This window comes from Nothobranchius furzeri, chromosome 5, assembly GCF_043380555.1.
Source record: "Nothobranchius furzeri strain GRZ-AD chromosome 5, NfurGRZ-RIMD1, whole genome shotgun sequence".
Classification (NCBI taxonomy): Eukaryota; Metazoa; Chordata; class Actinopteri; order Cyprinodontiformes; family Nothobranchiidae; genus Nothobranchius; species Nothobranchius furzeri.
Genome location: NC_091745.1, coordinates 1,215,359 through 1,234,205, shown reverse-complemented (window position 1 = coordinate 1,234,205; position 18,847 = coordinate 1,215,359). Strand labels below are relative to the sequence as shown.

The 18,847-nt window shown below is 44.0% G+C and overlaps 1 protein-coding gene across 7 annotated transcripts in view; it reads right to left on the bottom strand.

Annotated features, from left to right (window-relative positions):
- sdk2a (sidekick cell adhesion molecule 2a) overlaps positions 1 to 18,847 on the bottom strand; it is a 161,166-nt gene that overhangs the window by 44,800 nt on the left and 97,519 nt on the right. For 4 of the 7 annotated variants that reach the window (XM_070551312.1, XM_070551315.1, XM_070551314.1 and 1 more), the window contains exons 5-11: positions 14,842 to 15,047; positions 6,277 to 6,388; positions 5,676 to 5,866; positions 5,363 to 5,446; positions 5,094 to 5,288; positions 4,433 to 4,549; positions 3,996 to 4,163 (exon numbers count right to left, since the gene is read on the bottom strand). In XM_070551312.1, coding sequence (XP_070407413.1) covers positions 3,996 to 4,163; positions 4,433 to 4,549; positions 5,094 to 5,288; positions 5,363 to 5,446; positions 5,676 to 5,866; positions 6,277 to 6,388; positions 14,842 to 15,047 — 1,073 coding nt within the window. The remainder of the gene's footprint in view (positions 1 to 3,995; positions 4,164 to 4,432; positions 4,550 to 5,093; positions 5,289 to 5,362; positions 5,447 to 5,675; positions 5,867 to 6,276; positions 6,389 to 14,841; positions 15,048 to 18,847) is intronic. The other 3 variants (XM_054731334.2, XM_054731336.2, XM_054731337.2) reach the window with 1 other exon arrangement.

The window sequence follows — 18,847 nt, the reverse complement described above, 5'->3', positions numbered from 1 at the left end:
AGTTGTTAGCACTTCGTCCAATATGAACTGTTTATCTTTGTCCATTAATAACTATCATGCTATTTATATCCTCCCCTTGGGATGAATCCTGGACAAGTACGACCTAAAATACCATACATACGCTGACGACTGCCAACTTTATTTGGCCATGAACACACCGAATAGTCCCACTCCTCCACGACTGCCTTACAGAAGGGAGGAGTTGGTTAGCTTCTCACTTTTTGTAGCAATACGAGAGAAAAACAGAGGCAGCTCGTTTGGATCCGTGCAACTTCTCACTCCCGTGCACCATCCCTGTTTCCTAGCATCCCTCTCCAGTAATGTGTGACCAGCCTTGTGGTTCAATTGGACACAAACCTTTCAATGCCCCCCAGATCAATGCAACCAGTAAAACGTGTTTGTTTCAACCTAGCTCGTCTCAAACAGATTTTAAAGAAGCAGCATTTGGAGTGTGTCACACACACTTTTATAACATCACACCTGGACTACGCTAACTCGACTCTGTGGTGTCCCTGCCTCAGCCCTCAACAGACTGTAGAAAGTACAGAATGCAGCTGCCAGGTTTTTAACAAACACTAACCACCGCCTCTACATCATAGTCCTGGCCCAATTACACTGGCTCCCAGTTCATTTGCAGGTAAGGTCCAAGGACCTGACATTTGTCTATAAAGCCTTAAATGGTCTTTTTCCTGTTTATTTCACCCCCTACGTCCTGGCGTGCACCTTCACGCCAGGACGTAGGGGGTGGGTTTACTTCGCAAACCCACCATGAAGTACAAATCCCAGAGGCAGCAGGCCACACTGTCCCTCACTAGCTTCAAGTCACTATGACTTGGCATTTGGCCAGTGATTGTTTATCTCTTACTCTGTGTTTTACTGTTGTTTCTTTTAATCATGTTTATTTACTGTATCTTAACCCTCCCACTGTCCTATTGGGTGGCCCCTCCAGGAAAGGTGAGATGAGCAGGGTTTATCCCTTCAGGTCCACGTGGCCGGGGTGAGATGGTGCTCACCCCTTACCCCTGCCACGTGGACCTGAAGGGATAAACAAGGGGTGGGCAACCTTTTCCCATCAAAGAGCCATTACTACCCATTTCCCACCGTAAGGAAAACACTGAGAGCCACAGCAGCCGCGGCGTTGTGGGAGGGCCTACCCGGCCTGGGCACACCCACTTGCACTTGGGCACATCCTATAAGACAGCCGAGAGCTGCTTTAACCGGTCACAACAGGTGACAACCACCTTACCGGTCGCTCGTGTACATCAAAGTTATCTCTGAACAGAAGATATTTCATAAAACAATTGGGATAAAATTGATCCAGAAGTTTGTGAATACACTATTTTGATATTTTTCACCATGTTGGTGGTTTTATAGTTGTGCAGGTGCCCATTTAGACGCGTCACACACGTCTCCTTTTAAAACACGTTTAAACTGTTCAGAATACAAATCCAGGCCCTGCCTCATTGGATTGTTGTAATTAAACTTTGTACTGAAAGAAACTTTACATTAAACCACGGTTGGTTCCTCGGAGCACTGACCTGCATGTTTATTGCCTCCTCAGGAGCACATCAAGTGCTGCAGAGGCCTGTTAGTCACTCATTCATTTAAGTCAGGTGTGTGGCAGCAGGTAAACACTGGTGTTTGAAAGGTCAACATGGAAAACATGCAGGACAGTGAGCCCCGAGGACCAGGGTTGGGAAACACCGCATTAAACAATGTAGAAAAGGTAACAAAAGGATCCAGTTAATTAGATTTTCCCCTCACTTACAGTCATGGAGACAACGGCACAGCGTGCATGGCTCTGGTGTTAAACAAGTTTAATGTTTCTCTTTCCAAAAATCTTCACAAGAAGGCAAAACAGTTCAATGGCAGGGTTCGCTTTGACCGGACTTTGGTCCTTTATTCTGACGGAGAAACCTCTAGCCTGTTGGTCGTTGTGAAAGAATTTCCCCGACGCATTCAGACGCGTCATTTTAATCGTTACTCACATCCGGAGGCAGCTGAATCAGTCAAGAAATGATTCCCATCGGAACATCTGAGCATTATCCTGGACACTGTGCTCAGCGCAGCTCGCTGTCAGCGAGCACGTAAGGTGGACAGCGAGCTGAAGATGTGGAGAAGGGCTTAGAGCGCGTCGTCACCGGCAGCTGCAGAACCAGAGTGGGAAGATTCCTCTCACTGAAGCGAGTGTTCTCCAAACCCGGTCTCTCAGAGAGACTTGCCACTTAATACATTTTAATTTAATATTCATTTATGATTTTACAAGCACAGAGAGCCACATCAGATGGATGAAAGAGCCGACCCCTGGGATAAACCATCAACCCTGCTCAACGGTCACCTTTCCTGGAGGGGTCAACCGATGGAACAGCGGGAGGGTCAAGCCTGCTTTAGTTGTACAGTACTTCGGTCCGCTCTCATGCTGTGTTTCTAATGAGCTTTAGAAATAAATATGGTATATGATACTGATTATGATCATTTTTAATGTGACATGTTTTAACTGTGGTCTTCCTCAGAAGTGTTAGCAGATGTTCTGTGATGTATCGTGATCAGGCTTGCAGGACAAACCATGAAGATACGTCACAAGAAACATCGAGTGACTCTTCTTTGGAGGACTGAGGCTGACAGCTAAAGCATGCCAACGTAAAACAACCGCTCATCTTTAGGTCTGAACAAAGACAAAATGACAATCATTAGATAATCTGTTTCTCCAATCTAATCTGATTAAAAATTTACCAACAACATGGAAGATTAAACACACTTAAAAAGATCTGGGGTCTCATTTATCAACCGTACTTATGCACAGATCTGTGCGTATATGGAGCGTAGGAACAAATATACGCATTGTGTGGTATTCATCATTTTGTACCTGTGCGTGGAAACGTTCCTAAACATAAGAAGCCTGCAGACCAGGCGCAGGGACAGCATCTAGGGGTGGAACGGGAGAATCGTAACACTGAAGGTCTCAGTCATCCACGCATGTTCCTCATCCACTAATTATTTTACCCAATAAATAATTATTTTGGTGGACAAACAGCCGTTTCACATAGTTGGTGCTACGACACCGACGGGAACCTGACACTGTAGAATAGATTTAGTGCTTTTTATAATCACAACTGTTGCTTTTCCCATTATTATGATGTTCTTAATTGTTTTTTATTCACTAATATTATTTTAAATAAAATTTTATTATATTAATTATTCATTCTTGTGAATGGCCTCGTGATTTTGCTTGTGATGCGCTAGATTAAAGATTGTTTCTTATTATTATTGTTATTTGTCAGCGTGTGCTCTCTGGAATAAACGCATTTCCATGAGCGCACTAACAAGGTCCGTCTGGAGCTAGGCTGTCATTTGGGACCCAATGTGGATAAACCGCCTGAATCCGATATCAGTCCATATCCTATTTTACAACTACCTGAACCTCCTCTGCTCCTGATCACACACGCGTTGCCAAGGTAACCAGACAGAATGGCAGTTCAGAAGAGACTGATGTCTCTACATAACTCCAACCAGAACGACTCCTTACATGTAAAATGAAAATGAACCCGTTACTCTACGATATTAAAGTTTTTATTCATCCCTGACAGGAACCTCTCCTCTATCCTGATTGCCTTTATAACCTTTGCTGCTTGTTTGATTTTTATTTTTGCACCTCGGCAGTCGTCAGCCAGTGTCTCGACCTCGCAACAAAGTTTTATTTTTTACCGGGTAGAGCGCAGGAAATCCCCTCACGTGCTGAGGACGTAACGTGACCAAATATGGTTAGTTGAGGGCATTTCTGTATAAAATGACTGAGAACGGACATGAGCAGCTGGGTACGCACAGGCGAGGTTTATCATCGGGGGACATGCGTATGAGAGGCCACCGCATGTTTCATCAATCAGGATTTTGACCGTTTATATGAACATTCTAAATTCCGTTCATAGGAAGCAATGCAGGAATTTTTCCACGAACGTTTGATGAACGAGGCCCCTGGTCTGTTCGTTTTAGCTTACCCCAAACCACCAGGTCAGCTGAAGCTTCGTCGATGCCCCTGGAGTTACTGGCCATGCAGGTGTAAGTACCAGCATCCGACAGGTGGGAGGGGCTGATGAGCAGGCTGCCGGACTCCAGCAGGGTGAACCTGGGCTGCTGGACCGAGCCGCTGGCCAATACACGTTCACCTGCAGAGTAGGGTGGAAGTGATTGATGGTGTGAGAAGGAGGACAAAGGGGGGGAGGTGGCGGGCCGGGGAAAAGAGTGATTAGGGCATTGGAGAAATGTCAAGGAAAACAAACAAGAAGGAAAACAGTGAAGAAAAATAAAGAGATAAAGCTTGGCTGGCCACCATTTATATTCCGAGTCTTTTCCATAGCTCTCGTCTAAGTCTGGCAAGTAGAAATGCAGCATAATAACCCACCCCACCAGAACCTCATGCTGTTAGCCCACGCACCTTTCTGCCAGGTGATGGCTGGGCGCGGAGCTCCTGAGGTCTCACAATGCAAGATGACTGACATGCCATCAATCACTGCGCTGTCAGAGGGGCCGGCGGTGATGTTGGGGGCAATACCTGAGATGGGTCAGCCACACACACACACACACACACACACACACGCACGCACGCACGCACGCACGCGCACGCACGCACGCACGCACGCACGCACACACACACACACACACACACACACACACACGCACGCACACACACGCACGCACACACACACACACACACACACACACACACACACACGCACACACACACACACATTGATTTGAACAAAATCGGGAGAGACAGAGGCGATAATGAGACATAAACAGCTTTCTCCCTAATAAAGCAGGCAGCGGTTGAGAGCTTAATAGACTTGACCAAAGGGGCAGCTGTCAGGTCTCATTCCCAACGACAGCTCTAAGACTCCAACCTGAGCCTTCATCTCTCTCCTCCTCCTTTTTGTTTAAAAAAATAATTGCCCAAATTCTCAAGGTGACTGCAAAGAGACGTAAAGACAGACGGTTGTTGGGAAAAGAGGAGAAGTCTAAGAATGTCAAGAATAGGACGGGACGGTCAAGAAGACAACTGAGGACAAATAAAATGTTGAGATTTCAAAGTGACCTACTTGTAACAGCTAGGTAGGTGTTTGTTTGGATCTCTCCTGCAAGGTTGCGAGCAAAGCACTGAAACATCCCAGTGTCGTCTGGCAAGAGGCCATTGATCTGCAGGCTGCCTCCTACCAGCACCTTGTACCTGGGGATCTTCACCGGGCTGATTGGCACTGCATCCTTATACCACACAATGTCTGGCTGTGGTGTTCCTGGAGAGCAAATAGAGGAGTTCTCTTTTGTTATTTGCTCTTTCACTCATGCATTAACCATGACAAAGACGAACCTCGTGCTTGACAAGGAATATCCACCACTTTCTCCATTTCAGCAGTGATGTGGCTGGGCGGCTCTTTTATGAATAACGGATATTCTGTTTGAGGCAGAAAAAGGCAGTCAGTGCTCCATTAGAGCCTTTTAGAATCAACCCAACCTCATGCGTGCTAATTCCATCAGCGTTCTGTTGAATTCAACGTCAGTAAAACGACTGATGGCAGCACACGCACTTTTCCTCTCTGAAACTCTCAACATGAGGGTGAGCCTGCTGAGGTAGCTTCCAGCTGCTCTGAGCAGTGTTGGAGTGTCAGCTGGGCTTTAATTACCAAGAACATGCAGGTAGGCCCCGGCGGAGACTGAAGGGACGCTGCTACTGCGAAGGGATGCCTCACACTCGTAGTAGCCACTGTCGCTGACTGCAGGCAAGCCAATGACCAATCTACGGCTGAAATCTCGGATCCCAGTGCTGACCACCACTCCATTCTTCCTCCAAGTAATATTCATTTTAACGAGGGGTCTGGATGATATGGAAAAAGATGAAAAGAAGAAAGCGAGAGTAAGAAATAGACAACGTGGCGTTAATGCAAAATGATATGCTGTTTCAAGGTTAAAGAGCATTGAGGGTGAAATGTGATACATCTGTCATTCTGATTAAGTCTTTGAACAGGAGATAATAATCTGAATACAGGGCTGGGATTGTGTGAGATAGGGAGAACAGAGCAAAGCCTTGAATCAAAGGGAAGAATGGGGAGAGGTACAAAACGGGAGCTGTGCAAAACATTTTTCGATCATGTTCAAACAAAAGATTTCCAAACTCATTTAAATCACAAAATATCAGATTTAGAGGCGAGAGAAAAAGGGTGGGGGTGGTTTTATAATGTGTATGTGTCTTTTCCTCAAACTGCACATACTCATTCAAATCCTTACCTCGCATTAGCAACACACTCCATGACGGCGTCGTTTCTCCCCACTGTTACGGTGGTGTTTTTAGGGGGGATGATGATGGAGGGAGCAATCGGGTCTGCAGGTCCTCCCACATCTATTGCACACAGGAACACAGAGAAAAAGCTAAAGCAACCAATAACAGCACAGTACTCTCTGATTTAGCTTCTGCATCTGTCTGATACGGCCAGCTGAGCGTGACCAGGTCCTCACAAGCAGACTGACAATCTGTCACCATCAGCAGCAGGTAGCCAGCTTTCTATAACCCGACTATTAACACCTCGGTCTTTACTTTGGATCTTCTCTCTGATCCACACAACATTTTCCTGTGCAAGGTGTTAGACCAGCTGTTAGAAGCCATTATGTAACATAATTGAGACAAACACAAAGGCGATTAAATGCAGCACCATCACTCACTGGTTTCACGGAGCCTCCAGCCATCCATCGATTCACTGCCCTCAATCAGTGATCTCTCTCTGAACCTGATCTCATTTTCCTCCACCTCCCCAGAGGACTGGTACGGGCCTGTGAACTTGTAGGTGTTTGAGCGATTGCACATTTGCCATGTGTGTGTGTGTGCATGTGTGTGCATGTGGGGGTTCATTTATCAGGGCTAGCTTAGGTTAATAAGGTTCCTAATCAACTTTTTATTATTAGCACTGTTATTTTGCAGCACCTCGTTGTAAATCTCATCCTTTCATGGCTCCACTCTGAATCTCAACAGTGGTGCTTTTCTTTACAAACACTGGTTAAAGTGGCTTGTTACTGTTGTTTGGTTAAGATCTTCATTGATTTCTGCATTCAGGTCTCCAGTTCATTATTTTAGCAATGACATACTTTTTGTTATCAAAGAAGTTAGTTTTATTTTCTTCAGAAATGTCACAGAAAGGATCTGAGAACAGCCGTTTCACAGTGGTCTCCGCTTTAAAGAGTCAAAGAAAATCTAATATGAACTTGTAAGTAACAGGTTTAGATAGAAGTAGCTTCAGATATTTTAAAGAAAAGGACATTATTCGCACAATCGTCATTAATGTACAGACTACATCCTAGATGGACCAAAGTGTGGTGAAGAGGTCCGCTGCAGGCATTCAGAAATCACACATGCAGTCAACATCAATCACAAATCCAAACAATATCAATGAGCTGGGAGAAACAAGTGGAGGAGTTGAAGTATCTCGGGGTCTTGTTCTCGAGTGAGGGAAAGCTGGAGCGTGACATCGATAGGCTGATTAGTGGCGCATCTGGAATGATGCGGGCGTTGTACCGATCTGTCGTGGTGAAGTTCCTACCCTCAGCTATGGTCATGGGTGTCTGGGCTCTTTCTTAGAGATAGGGTGAGAAGCTCGGTCATCATGTAGGGGCTCAGATCTGCTGCTCCTCCACATCAAGAGAAGCCAGTTGAGGTGGCTCGGGCATCTGGTTAGGTTTGCCTCCTGGACGCCTCCCTTGTGAGGTTTTCTGGGCACGTCCAACCGGGAGGAGACCCGGGACACGCTGGAGGGGCTATGTCTCTGCTGGCCTTGGGATTCCCCCAGAGGACTTGGCCCAAGTAGCTGGGGAAGGGGAAGTCTGGGCCTCTCCGCCTAGGCTGCTGCCCCCGTGGCCCAACTCCGGATAAGCAGATGATAATAGATGGATTGATGGATGGATTTGCTTTTTTTAGGTTTGAATATTCGAGTTTCAAGAGATCCCAGTTTGGCATGCACCTAATGTTTCACAATTTTAAATATTTAAATGTACACAAGGTTGATCTCAGTTCCACAGAAGAATTCAAGACTGAGACAGACTATAATTTGGCATCCAACCTAACCACTGACGTGTAAATAAATGTGTTTTGTTACACGGCAGCAAACTGTATGGTTAGAATTATTCTATTGCATCATGTTATTACTGTGGTACAAGCGGCACACAGAGGGTGTTCTTGACATTATTCTGACCAGCACAGTGAGGAGCAGTAACTCCATGCAGAAAAGCTTCTTGTCAGAATGTTGGTGGAACTGAAAAAGGAAGAACGTTAACAGGAAGCAGTGATTTGGTGCTTCTTGTTCCACCACAGAAGGAGATTCATGAAAAAAATCTAAATGACTTGAGTCAGACATGATTGGCTGGACTGTACCATTATAGCATTTGGCTGATCGAGGTCATATTTGGAGTTTAATTGATGTGCCAGATTCAGCTGAACGTTTGATTGGTGTTGGTTTTAAAAGGAGTAGAGGGGGAGAAGGAGGAATGACTGATAGAAAATCTTCTAGCTGGAGCTTCAAGCTAAATCATTTCCTTAGATTAAAGCTCATTATAGTTTAAAAATAGATTTATTACTTTCAATTAAGTATTCATCAGACTTTTGACTTCTTTCTTGAATAAAACAGTTCTTTCTGCATTTATTACTTGTTGCCACAAAATTATATTTGAAGATATTTCAAGATCATTATTACATGATTTGTGATGAAAAACTGCACATATATTACAGCTATTTTTCTTTGACTGGATATAGGAATTTTCCTATGTGTTTCGTAACTGCTTTACTTGGTTCTTTTTTAATACAGAAAAAGTTGTTTCTACCTTTTACCTTTTTTTCTGATACTGCTGTGGCCTTCTTCAGAGCGCCGCTGTTGTTTTTCCTTCTCTGTTTATTAGCGGGCGGCAGAGGGTGATATAGTCCTCTGCTGCCCGCGCTCTCCTCGCCGGTCATGGTTGTGTGTTCAGGTCACCTTATTTCTATGGCTTCCTTAATCCATCTCTTGTATATTTGTTGTACGGTGTCCGGACAACAAAGGATGAATTAAGGAAGCCATAGAAAAAAGAAAACCTGGACACACAACCATGACCAAGAGACAATGGGGTCTACACATTGGATCACACATGAGACTGTGTGCACGGGCAGCACACACACACACACACACACACACACCCACACACACACACACACACACACACACACACACACACACACACACACACACACACACACACACACACACACACACACACACACACACACACACACAATTGTCACAGTCTTGGGTGACTAGGGTTGGGTATCGTTTGATTTCGAACGATTCTGATTCCAATTCCTCTTTTCGATTCCGGTTCCAATCAATTCCCGATTCCGATTATTTCAAGGCATGACATGTTTTACATGAGCCAGCTAACCACAGGTCCTACTTGATGAAATAATCTTAACTTCCACATGAATTTTAACTCTATGAACAACAACATCACCTTCATTTAGACAAAAACATGTTTTGGAGACAAAAAGAAAAAGACTTGCAGCACAACCAGTGTGTTTGTTTCTGACCACGACCAAAGTCTGGAGGAAGCCTCTGGGATGAGAGGCTAAATGTCTCCAACATATCCAGAAACGTCCAGCTGTATTCAGCTAAAACTCTCAGGATGATCACGTCCAGGAAGACTGAGAACTACACCTCCAAGCTGCAGCAGCGTTCAGTCAGAGCAGAAAGTGAAACTTAAATGTAGCTGGCTGCGTCTGACTGCTGATGCTCTGTGTGTGTTTTTATTTCTGCAGTGAGACAAACTCACCTCACACCGTCCAGAGTTTGTTCTTTAAAGCTTCTACTAAATCCACCGTGTTGACGTATTTAACAAGTTTCCTCTACGCTGCAGGAGTTAAAGTTTATGGTAAGGAGTAAAAGTTAGGCAGACGCGTTTGTTTATATCTGGGTGGGGGGTGGGGGGGACTTGTGCTGCACACAGACAGCTGGTGTGATCAGCTCTGAAAAGCGTTGTTCACAATTTGCAGATCACGTTTATTTTTCACGAACATCAGCCGCGGATTCCTCTTCCGTCGGCATTCTAGGAATTGAAACTAGGAATCGAAAGAAAAAAAAACTTTGAACGATTCTGGGAAAATCTAACAGTTGGAACCGGTTCCAATCGATGCTCCATGCCCGACCCTAGTGACAACGTGCTCTGATGGCCGCAGATAATCGGAGAAGGAAGTGATGCCGCCAACAGCAGCTAGCTCTGAAGAAGACCGCAGCAGTGATCGAAACGTCAACAAAAACGGGTATGATAGGTATTTTTTAATTGTTCATCTTTGTTGTGAAGTTACCTCACTCTTAGGAAAAGTACGGACCCAAATACGTTCGTACGTCTTCAGCACCTCCTCTCTGCTTTAGGCATTTTGTTCCATTATTTGAGGCCAAACCAGCCAAACCAAGGGGTTTCTGCCAGACCAAGAGACTTGTTTATCTAGTATCTGAAGAAATCCTTTGTCCTGTGCATTCTAAGACCAAGGGAGTTTTTTGTGGATGGGTGTGTTTGTGCCAATAAATACTCGCTGCAGTTTTCAACTGATTGTGAGAGGAAAATGGCTTCCGTGTTGTACGGTCTGATTCTTTCTCACCCTTTGCAGAGTTTGTTGACTGTTTAAAGGTTTGTTACAATTTACCAAATTAAGAATCTAATCCCTCTGTGTGTGTTCTGACTTCCTTTAAGCTCATATAAGAACAATATAAATTAAATTACCTAACAGGGTAAAAACCACTCTGTGTTAAAAATAATTCTAACTGAATGCAAACATTAAACAGCACAGTGACCTGCACAACCAGTTCTCACTATTAATGTCATGGCATTGTTGTTGTCCAAAAATCAAATGCAAACCCGAGTCATCTCTGGTGTATTTCACACTCTAAAGAATGAAGTAAAAAAAAAAGTGCCTTCCTACTTGAAGCTAATACCAGTTTGCTTTTTACTTGTTACACTCAGCCTTGTCTCATTTGTATGCTCCCTTAAGAACACGTTGCTCCCTCTACTGTCTTTTTTCATGTCTACTCTTCACAGAATAGCTCAAATGAACAAATGCAGCTCTGAAAATCTTATTGACTTTCAGATGCAAAACACAATTGTGTGATCTGCAAGGTCGGATTCAGTGAGATCAGTGAAATCTGGTCCCAGCAGATTGCTGTGTCATGCACATTGAGCTCCGTCTTACAAACGTGGCATAAAATATTTGAGAAGCAGATGCAGAAAGGTGTTTCCAGGAATCTGCAGGTGCAACGAGCAGCTTTAAATCTTCATTCAACACCTAAATCCCCATCATACAAATCTGACTAACTTGAAATGTGTTGCAGCTGCATAAGCCACCAGTGGTTCTGCCACCCAGCAACACTGTCATGATGGCAGCGAGGTGTCCACGGACAAACATGGTCACAGTCGGACGTCTTAAATTTGTTAAAGCATATGTAACAGAAAATTCCCTAAAAACCCAGTCAGATGTAGTTGTTCCTGTGAAGTTACATGTAGAATTGTTATCTTGACACGTGTTTAGCATCCATTAAATATCGGTCCAATGGCAACGTGGTGTCCATGGCCAAAATGGTCTTGGTAGGTGGCTTTACAGTTTTTCTCAATTGCTATAACACTAAAATCCATTGCCTGAAGAAAGTTCTCAGTTGCTTGAACTCATTAAGCTAACTGTTGAGCCTGTTGTCAAAACCTTAAGCCATTTCACACGGTTTAGCAAAACTCTAAACACATTCTCATTCTTAAAACACATTCTGCACTCTAATGTACATGTCGTCCATAACGGTAAACACAAGTGGCACACATGTACCCATAACAAGAGCACAAATGTCATTGATTGAACACAATCAGTCAAAATAGATTTCACTTGTTTCAAATGATGTGACAACCACTATAAGCAAGTTCAGAGAGCAAACAGGTTGTTGAAGGTGGGAATGAGAAAGTGTGACAATGGATAGAAGAATTCATGTGAGAGGACAAGGACGAGTGTGTATGCGAGGTGGGGGATGAGGAGGAGGGCAAGAAAGAGAAAGAGGAGGGTGAAGAGGAAGAGCAAGACAAAGAGTGGAAATATCCGATTAAATTTGAGCAACACTGGACTGGCAGACCGGGGTGGTGGTCCCCTTATTTAAAAAGGGGGACCGCAGGGTGTGTTCCAACTACAGGGGGATCACACTCCTGAGCCTTCCTGGTAAGGTTTATTCAGGGGTCCTGGAGAGGAGGGCCCGTCGGATTGTTGAACCTCAGATTCAGGAGGAGCAATGTGGTTTTGGTCCTGGCCGTGGAACACTGGACCAGCTCTATACCCTTAGGGGGATCCTGGAGGGTGCGTGGGAGTTTGCCCAACCAGTCCACATGTGTTTTGTGGATTTGGAGAAGGCGTTTGACCGCGTCCCTCGGGGGGCCCTGTTGGGGGTATTCCGGGAGCATGGGGTACCAGACCCTCTGATACGGGCTGTTAGGTCCCTGTATGACCGGTGTCAGAGCTTGGTCCGCATTGCCGGCAGTAAGTCGGGCTCATTCCCAGTGAGAGTTGGGCTCCGCCAAGGCTGCCCTTTGTCACGATTCTGTTCATAACCTTTATGGACAGGATTTCTAGGCGCAGCCAAGGTGTGGAGGGCATCCGTTTTGGTGGCCTGAGGATCAGGTCTCTGCCTTTTGCAGATGATGTGGTCCTGCTGGCTTCATCAGAACGTGATCTTGAGCTTTCGCTGGAGCGGTTCGCAGTCGAGTGTGAAGCAGCTGGGATGAGCATCAGCTCCTCTAAATCTGAGACCATGGTCTTGATTCGGAAAAGGGTAGAATGCCTTCTCCGGGTCAGGGATGAGGTCCTGGCCCAAGTGGAGGAGTTTAAGTATCTCGGGGTTGTTCACGAGTGAGGGAAAACTGGAGCGTGAGATTCATCAGCGGATTGGTGCTGCGTCTGCAGTGATGCGGGCGTTGTACCGGTCTGTCGTGGTGAAGAGAGAGCTGAGTCAGAAGGTGAAGCTCTCGATTTACCGGTGGATCTACGTTCCTACCCTCACCTATGGTCATGAGCTTTGGGTAGTGACCGAAAGAACGAGATTGCGGATACAAGCGGCCAAAATGAGTTTTGTCCAAAGAGTGGCTGGGCTCTCCCTTAGAGATAGGGTGAGAAGCTCAGTCATTCGGGAGGGGCTCGGAGTAGACCCGCTGCTCCTCCACATCAAGAGGAGCCAGTTGAGGTGGCTCTGGCATCTGGTCAGGATGCCTTCTGGACGCCTCCCTGGTGAGGTTTTCCGGGCACGTCCAACCAGGAGGAGACCTAAAGGTAGACCCAGGACACGGTGGAGGGACTATGTCTCTCACCTGGCCAGGGAACGCCTTGGGATTCCCCCGGAGGAGCTGGCCCAAGTGGCTAGGGAGAGGGAAGTCTGGGCCTCTCGCCTCAGGCTACAGCCCCCACGACCCGACTCTGAATAAGCGGATGAAAATGGATGGATGGATGGAATTTGAGCAACAATCATAGACCATGTTGTTGTCCATGGGCTGACATTGAGGGAAGCAGGACTTAGAGTGCAACCCAATTTGAGCCTCAGGAGGGAAAATATTGCATGTGATGTTGATGAAGTGCTGTAGCCTGACCCAGCCTACAGACAAGAAGAGGCCCTTTGATAACATGTTTAGTGCTTTGATTTTTTTTCATTTCATGTTTTTTTTTCACTGTCATTGAACACTGTAGCAGAATGGACTGCAGGCTGTAAATGGTACAATAAACAAATTGTATGTTTTTGAAAGTGAGTTTATCATGGGTCCGTTATCACCAAATGGCATCTGAGCACCAGGATGTAATCACTGATCAGAAAGGACTTGCCTTGACTCCCACACATGTTTTTTTATTTCATTAAAATTAATTTTATGTTATTTTTCATTAATCTTGATGGATTGGGGGACTCATGTCTAAGCGCTGAGGTCAATATTAATTCAGTAGGGTGGGGTGGAAGAAAACTATTGTTGAAATCTGAGAAAGCCTTTAATATATATTTTAATGCTTTACATATATTCTTGCTTAAGTGAATTCAACGTGAATTTTGCAAAACTAGTTTTAGATCAAATGGCTTCAGAAAAGAAGCCAGCAAGAAATCAAGTAAGAAACACATGAGAGAAAGTGGGAGTTTTTCTGTGACTTTCTTTACATCAATGTGAGAAAAGGTGGGAGGATAACAAATATTCAGACAGAGTCTGAATATCAATAAACTGGCTTGTCACCATGCTTGGTTCCCTTATGCTATACTTAGCTGAAGTAGAAAACGTGTTTGCTTTGTAAGTAAAGTCAGTTTTTGCATCGGGTGTGTTGTGTGACCTTATCTTTAAATTGCATCTTTTTTTTTTTGTAGAAACCTGCTTTGTGACAGAAAAAAGTATACTTTATACATTCCTATCCAGCCAATGAGAGACAGTCTCTTTTGGCTTCACTTAAAAAACAACATGTGACCTCAAATGAGCTCATAAAGGAGGGGAGAAAAGGAGGTCAGTTTTTGTGGTTGTTGTCCTTTTGATCTGATGAAAGAGTCCACCAATAGAGGGAGCTATTTATGTTTCTATTATCTGGAGTAGAGCCACCTGTTGTAAACCTATGGTGATGAATGTTTGTGTTGAAATAAAATAAATGACAAAAATTGGCATTTTCATCTGCAGCAGCCTGTTGATGTCATCTGCTGCTGACACAATCAAACTGCTGGTTGGTCGTGTGTTTCACTTGAGTGGGCGAGGACGTCTGCTGCATCGGTGCCACTGTAAGTGTGTGTTTTTGTGCGTACTTACTCTCCACTGTGAGTGTGTGTTTTTGTGCGTACTTACTCTCCACTGTGAGTGTGTGTTTTTGTGCGTACTTACTCTCCACTGTGAGTGTGACTGGCTGACTGGTTTTGTTCTCCCCGTTCTTGTCATTGACTGCTTGGGCGTAGTAACGTCCTGCATCTGGGGCTACCGTGGACAGGATGACCAGAGTGTTGTCCAAAGTGATGGCGCTGAACAGACGAATAAACACAAGCGTGAAAAAAAAGCATTATTTTGTATCACGAGCAATAAAGTCCTCTCTCCACTGCAGTTCCATAATAACTGCAGCGATATGATACCGGGACAAACGAGCTCCCAAATGAGCTGCACGCAGACATCAGAGTCAACCGTTTGGATACAATTAAACAAACCTACAAGAAAAGAAACCCGTACTTAAACCCACTCAGATCATTAAATTAGGGAGTCCTTGTTTCTTACAGTGATTGAGTCCTGAAGAAAACAGACACACGTATGCACATAAATCACAAGAAGCTGTGCACAAACATATTTTCATCATTAGTTCCATCTGCAACTTTCTCTTAAGACAAGACCAAATTTGTAGAGCAGAAAAGTCTTTGTCATTTTGTTTTTGATTAGTCAAATGTTTCTTTGCACATTTCTTCTGTCTGGGTTTTGCTCTTTGAAGCAGTTGGTTTTGGTTAGATGGATATTTTCAGCAGAAGCTAAGATAAAAATACGGTAACACTTTGCAGTAATGGTGCATTTATTAACGTTACTTAGTGCACTATTAAGCAATGATAAACAATTAAATTAAACAATAACAACTGCTTAACATAAATTGTAATATTAAGTAGTTCATTATTAAGCAGGAACCCCCGACACACACACACACACACACACACACACACACACACACACACACACACACACACACACACACACACACACACACACACACACACACACACACACACACACACTGACCCTTTGTCCTAACCTTTAAAGTGACAATGTGTATTTTCCCCTGGTGGCAGTACATACCTAAATAACTGAAAGCAAGCAGTATCGTTGTGTTGGAGTAAGACCTTACCCAAGGATGACCATTAGGGTCAAAAATCCCTGGGAGTGCAACCTCCAGCAAAATGACCAGCAGATCAGACTCCCTTCAATCACTGGCAACGAGTGAAGAGGTAAACACGTAAAACAACAATGTTTACAAATGGCGAAATTACTGTAACGGTTTGTTATAATCATTAAATGCATTTTGTCCACAAGGGCTTCCGTAGAAGGTAACACTGCATCTGATATGGCGTCGCCCAGAGACTTAAGAGTCACTCCCATGTATTTTAGACTGGATTTTTATGGTTATATGTTACTAATATTTCTTAACAACTGGGCATCATTTAATTTATTTTCAACAACATTTCAATGGATATTTCCGGAGATTAACTGTAAAAACTACACATAGTCTCTTTAGGGACACTTAATATTGATAATGAAATTAAAGGGATCCGTTGTTTATCAATGCTTAATAATGCACTTAGTACCATTAATAAATTAACCCTTACTGTGAAGCGTCACCAAATATATTGTTCATTTGATAGCATGCTTAACGTTTCTAAGTTTGTTCTACCAGAGATTAATGTTGTGGTCAAAGTTCATATTGGAGCAAACTGTAAGAGATAAAGTACAGTTAATTACTTCATTTTGAATACTTGCCAGTACTGAATACCAATATGAGCCATTACACTCCTTGCAAAAAAGTAAAATTGTTAAATGTTCATGGAAAACTTCATTTTACAGAATTAACCCCATTTAGAGGTTTTCTAGCGCTAAAATAATATTTTACACAAGATATGGGTCACAGTTTCATAAACAAAGCCTAGAGTGTTCACTAATTCATTTTAAATTGTCCATAGGCACACAATGCCAAAGTCTTAATCTGGTTACGTCGCTCTTGTTCTTTTATTTGATGTCTTGGATTTAAGCAGTTTCCTCGGCCAAATATTTCACCTTTGACTTTTTTGTGACGTCATTTTACTTGGGGATACCAACTGACTGTTTACAACCATGAAAAGTCAAAAACAAGCCAGTTTGTGGCCCTATAATGCTTTAATTTTGTTGGTTTTACTGTAAGATAGTAACCGTTTACTGCACGGTTGGCTGCACTAACAAACAAGTGTGTAAACCCAACTTGTCGCTTTATTGAATAACATTGTTGGAGACAGAAGACGGCGACGGACAGCAACAGTCAACCAAACAAACTAGCAGCCCTCAAAGGACGTTTGGCTTTGCAGCAATGATGAACAAGTGAACACTGTTTATCACATAATGTTATAAATCCAGCAGAGTGAATTCTGGTGAAGTCAGCAGCTTGTTTACATTGGTGAACAGCAGCACGGAGAACATAGGCTAACGTTTGTAAGCTAGCTAACATTTAACATTCGTAAACACCACTCTATCTGAGCCCTGCCTAGATGTGCTAAACCCTCCCACAAGTGAACTGGACTTGTTTATGTTTATGAATTTAGCAGACACTTTTGTCCAAAGCCACTTACAGGTGATAATGAAGCCAGCAGGTTGCCCTTGAGGCTAAGAACAAACACTATTCAGTCAGTCCTAGGTGGCGGTGAGGCAGCATAATGAATAATAATAATAATAATAATAATAATAATAACTAGAACTGCAAGCAGTTATCAACAGGTTCCAAGCCAACCAGCGCCAGTCCCCCACCTAGCCCCACCCTCATCTTCGCCATTCCTCACGCTGTCCCGCCCCAAAAACACGTTCTCCCGCCGGCGTCCCGTCAGCTCACTTCAGCCGGCGCAGTGAAAGTAACACTCAAGATACATCATTAAACGTCTTGCACAGCCTATACACAAATCTTTCACAGGCATGGCTGACTTCTCAATCGTGATTACTATGGAATTCCACTGTTTCCTTTTTAAAGAATGTGAAGATTTAATGAGTGAAGTCATGAGAAATCAGGTTTTGTCATTTTATTGAATCTAAATTAAATGCTTTTTCAAAAAATAAATATATGGAGATGTACAATTAAACTGACCGAAACAGTTTGGGAGCTAGTAGCTGAACTGCATTCACCTCTGCAATAGCGCCACCTAGGTGACTCAGGGTCCAAATTTTCGAATCTGAGTAGCGGTCAGGATTTTCTATCAGACTGCCATGTCAGATTTTTTCTGGAAATTTCAGGCTCCTGTGCCCATACAGTATTAGCGGAGAAGAATAATAAATAATAATAAATGACAAATAATAAATAATGAAAAATCCGTAGAAAAGCAATAGGGTTCCCTGCCCGTTGGGCTTGGAACCCTAATGAATGAATGAAAGAGGGAAGCGAACATGGAGTGTGCAGTAGAGTGTAGGACGGTTGCAGGGAGGGTCCAGAACAGCAGGGTCTTCAGGAGTTTCTTGAAAATCAACAAGGAAGCCCCTGTTCTAGTAGTACTTGGTAGGTAGTTCCACATCTGTGGAACGACACATGAAAAGAGTCTGGATTGTCCTGAGCGTGGTGTAGGCACTGCTAGCTGACGGAATCCTGATGACCGGAGCGGCCGGGCTGTGAAGTAAGACTTTCCAAGAGGATTCAGGTATAGGAGCCGTCCCATCCAGGACTTTGTATGCTAGTGCTAGCGATTTGAATGTGATGTTCAACCTCCTTACAGATCCTTCCTGTGGCCCTTGTGGTTCACAGCCCCAGCAACAAGGAAACTCAGGTTAAACTGACAGTACAAGATGTCTGTAAGGGGCCTAATAAATCAAAGCTGACACTAAGCATGCAGCCAGATTAGTCTGGTCACATATCTGCCACCACCTGTTTGAATGGTGTGGAATGAACCCTTCTGGACAATTAGGAACTTCAGCTGTCAGAGTCACAGAAACTTCGACAGGCCAATACCAATAAACACACACACACACACACACACACACACACACACACACACACACACACACACACACACACACACACACACACACACACACACACACACACACACACACACACACACAC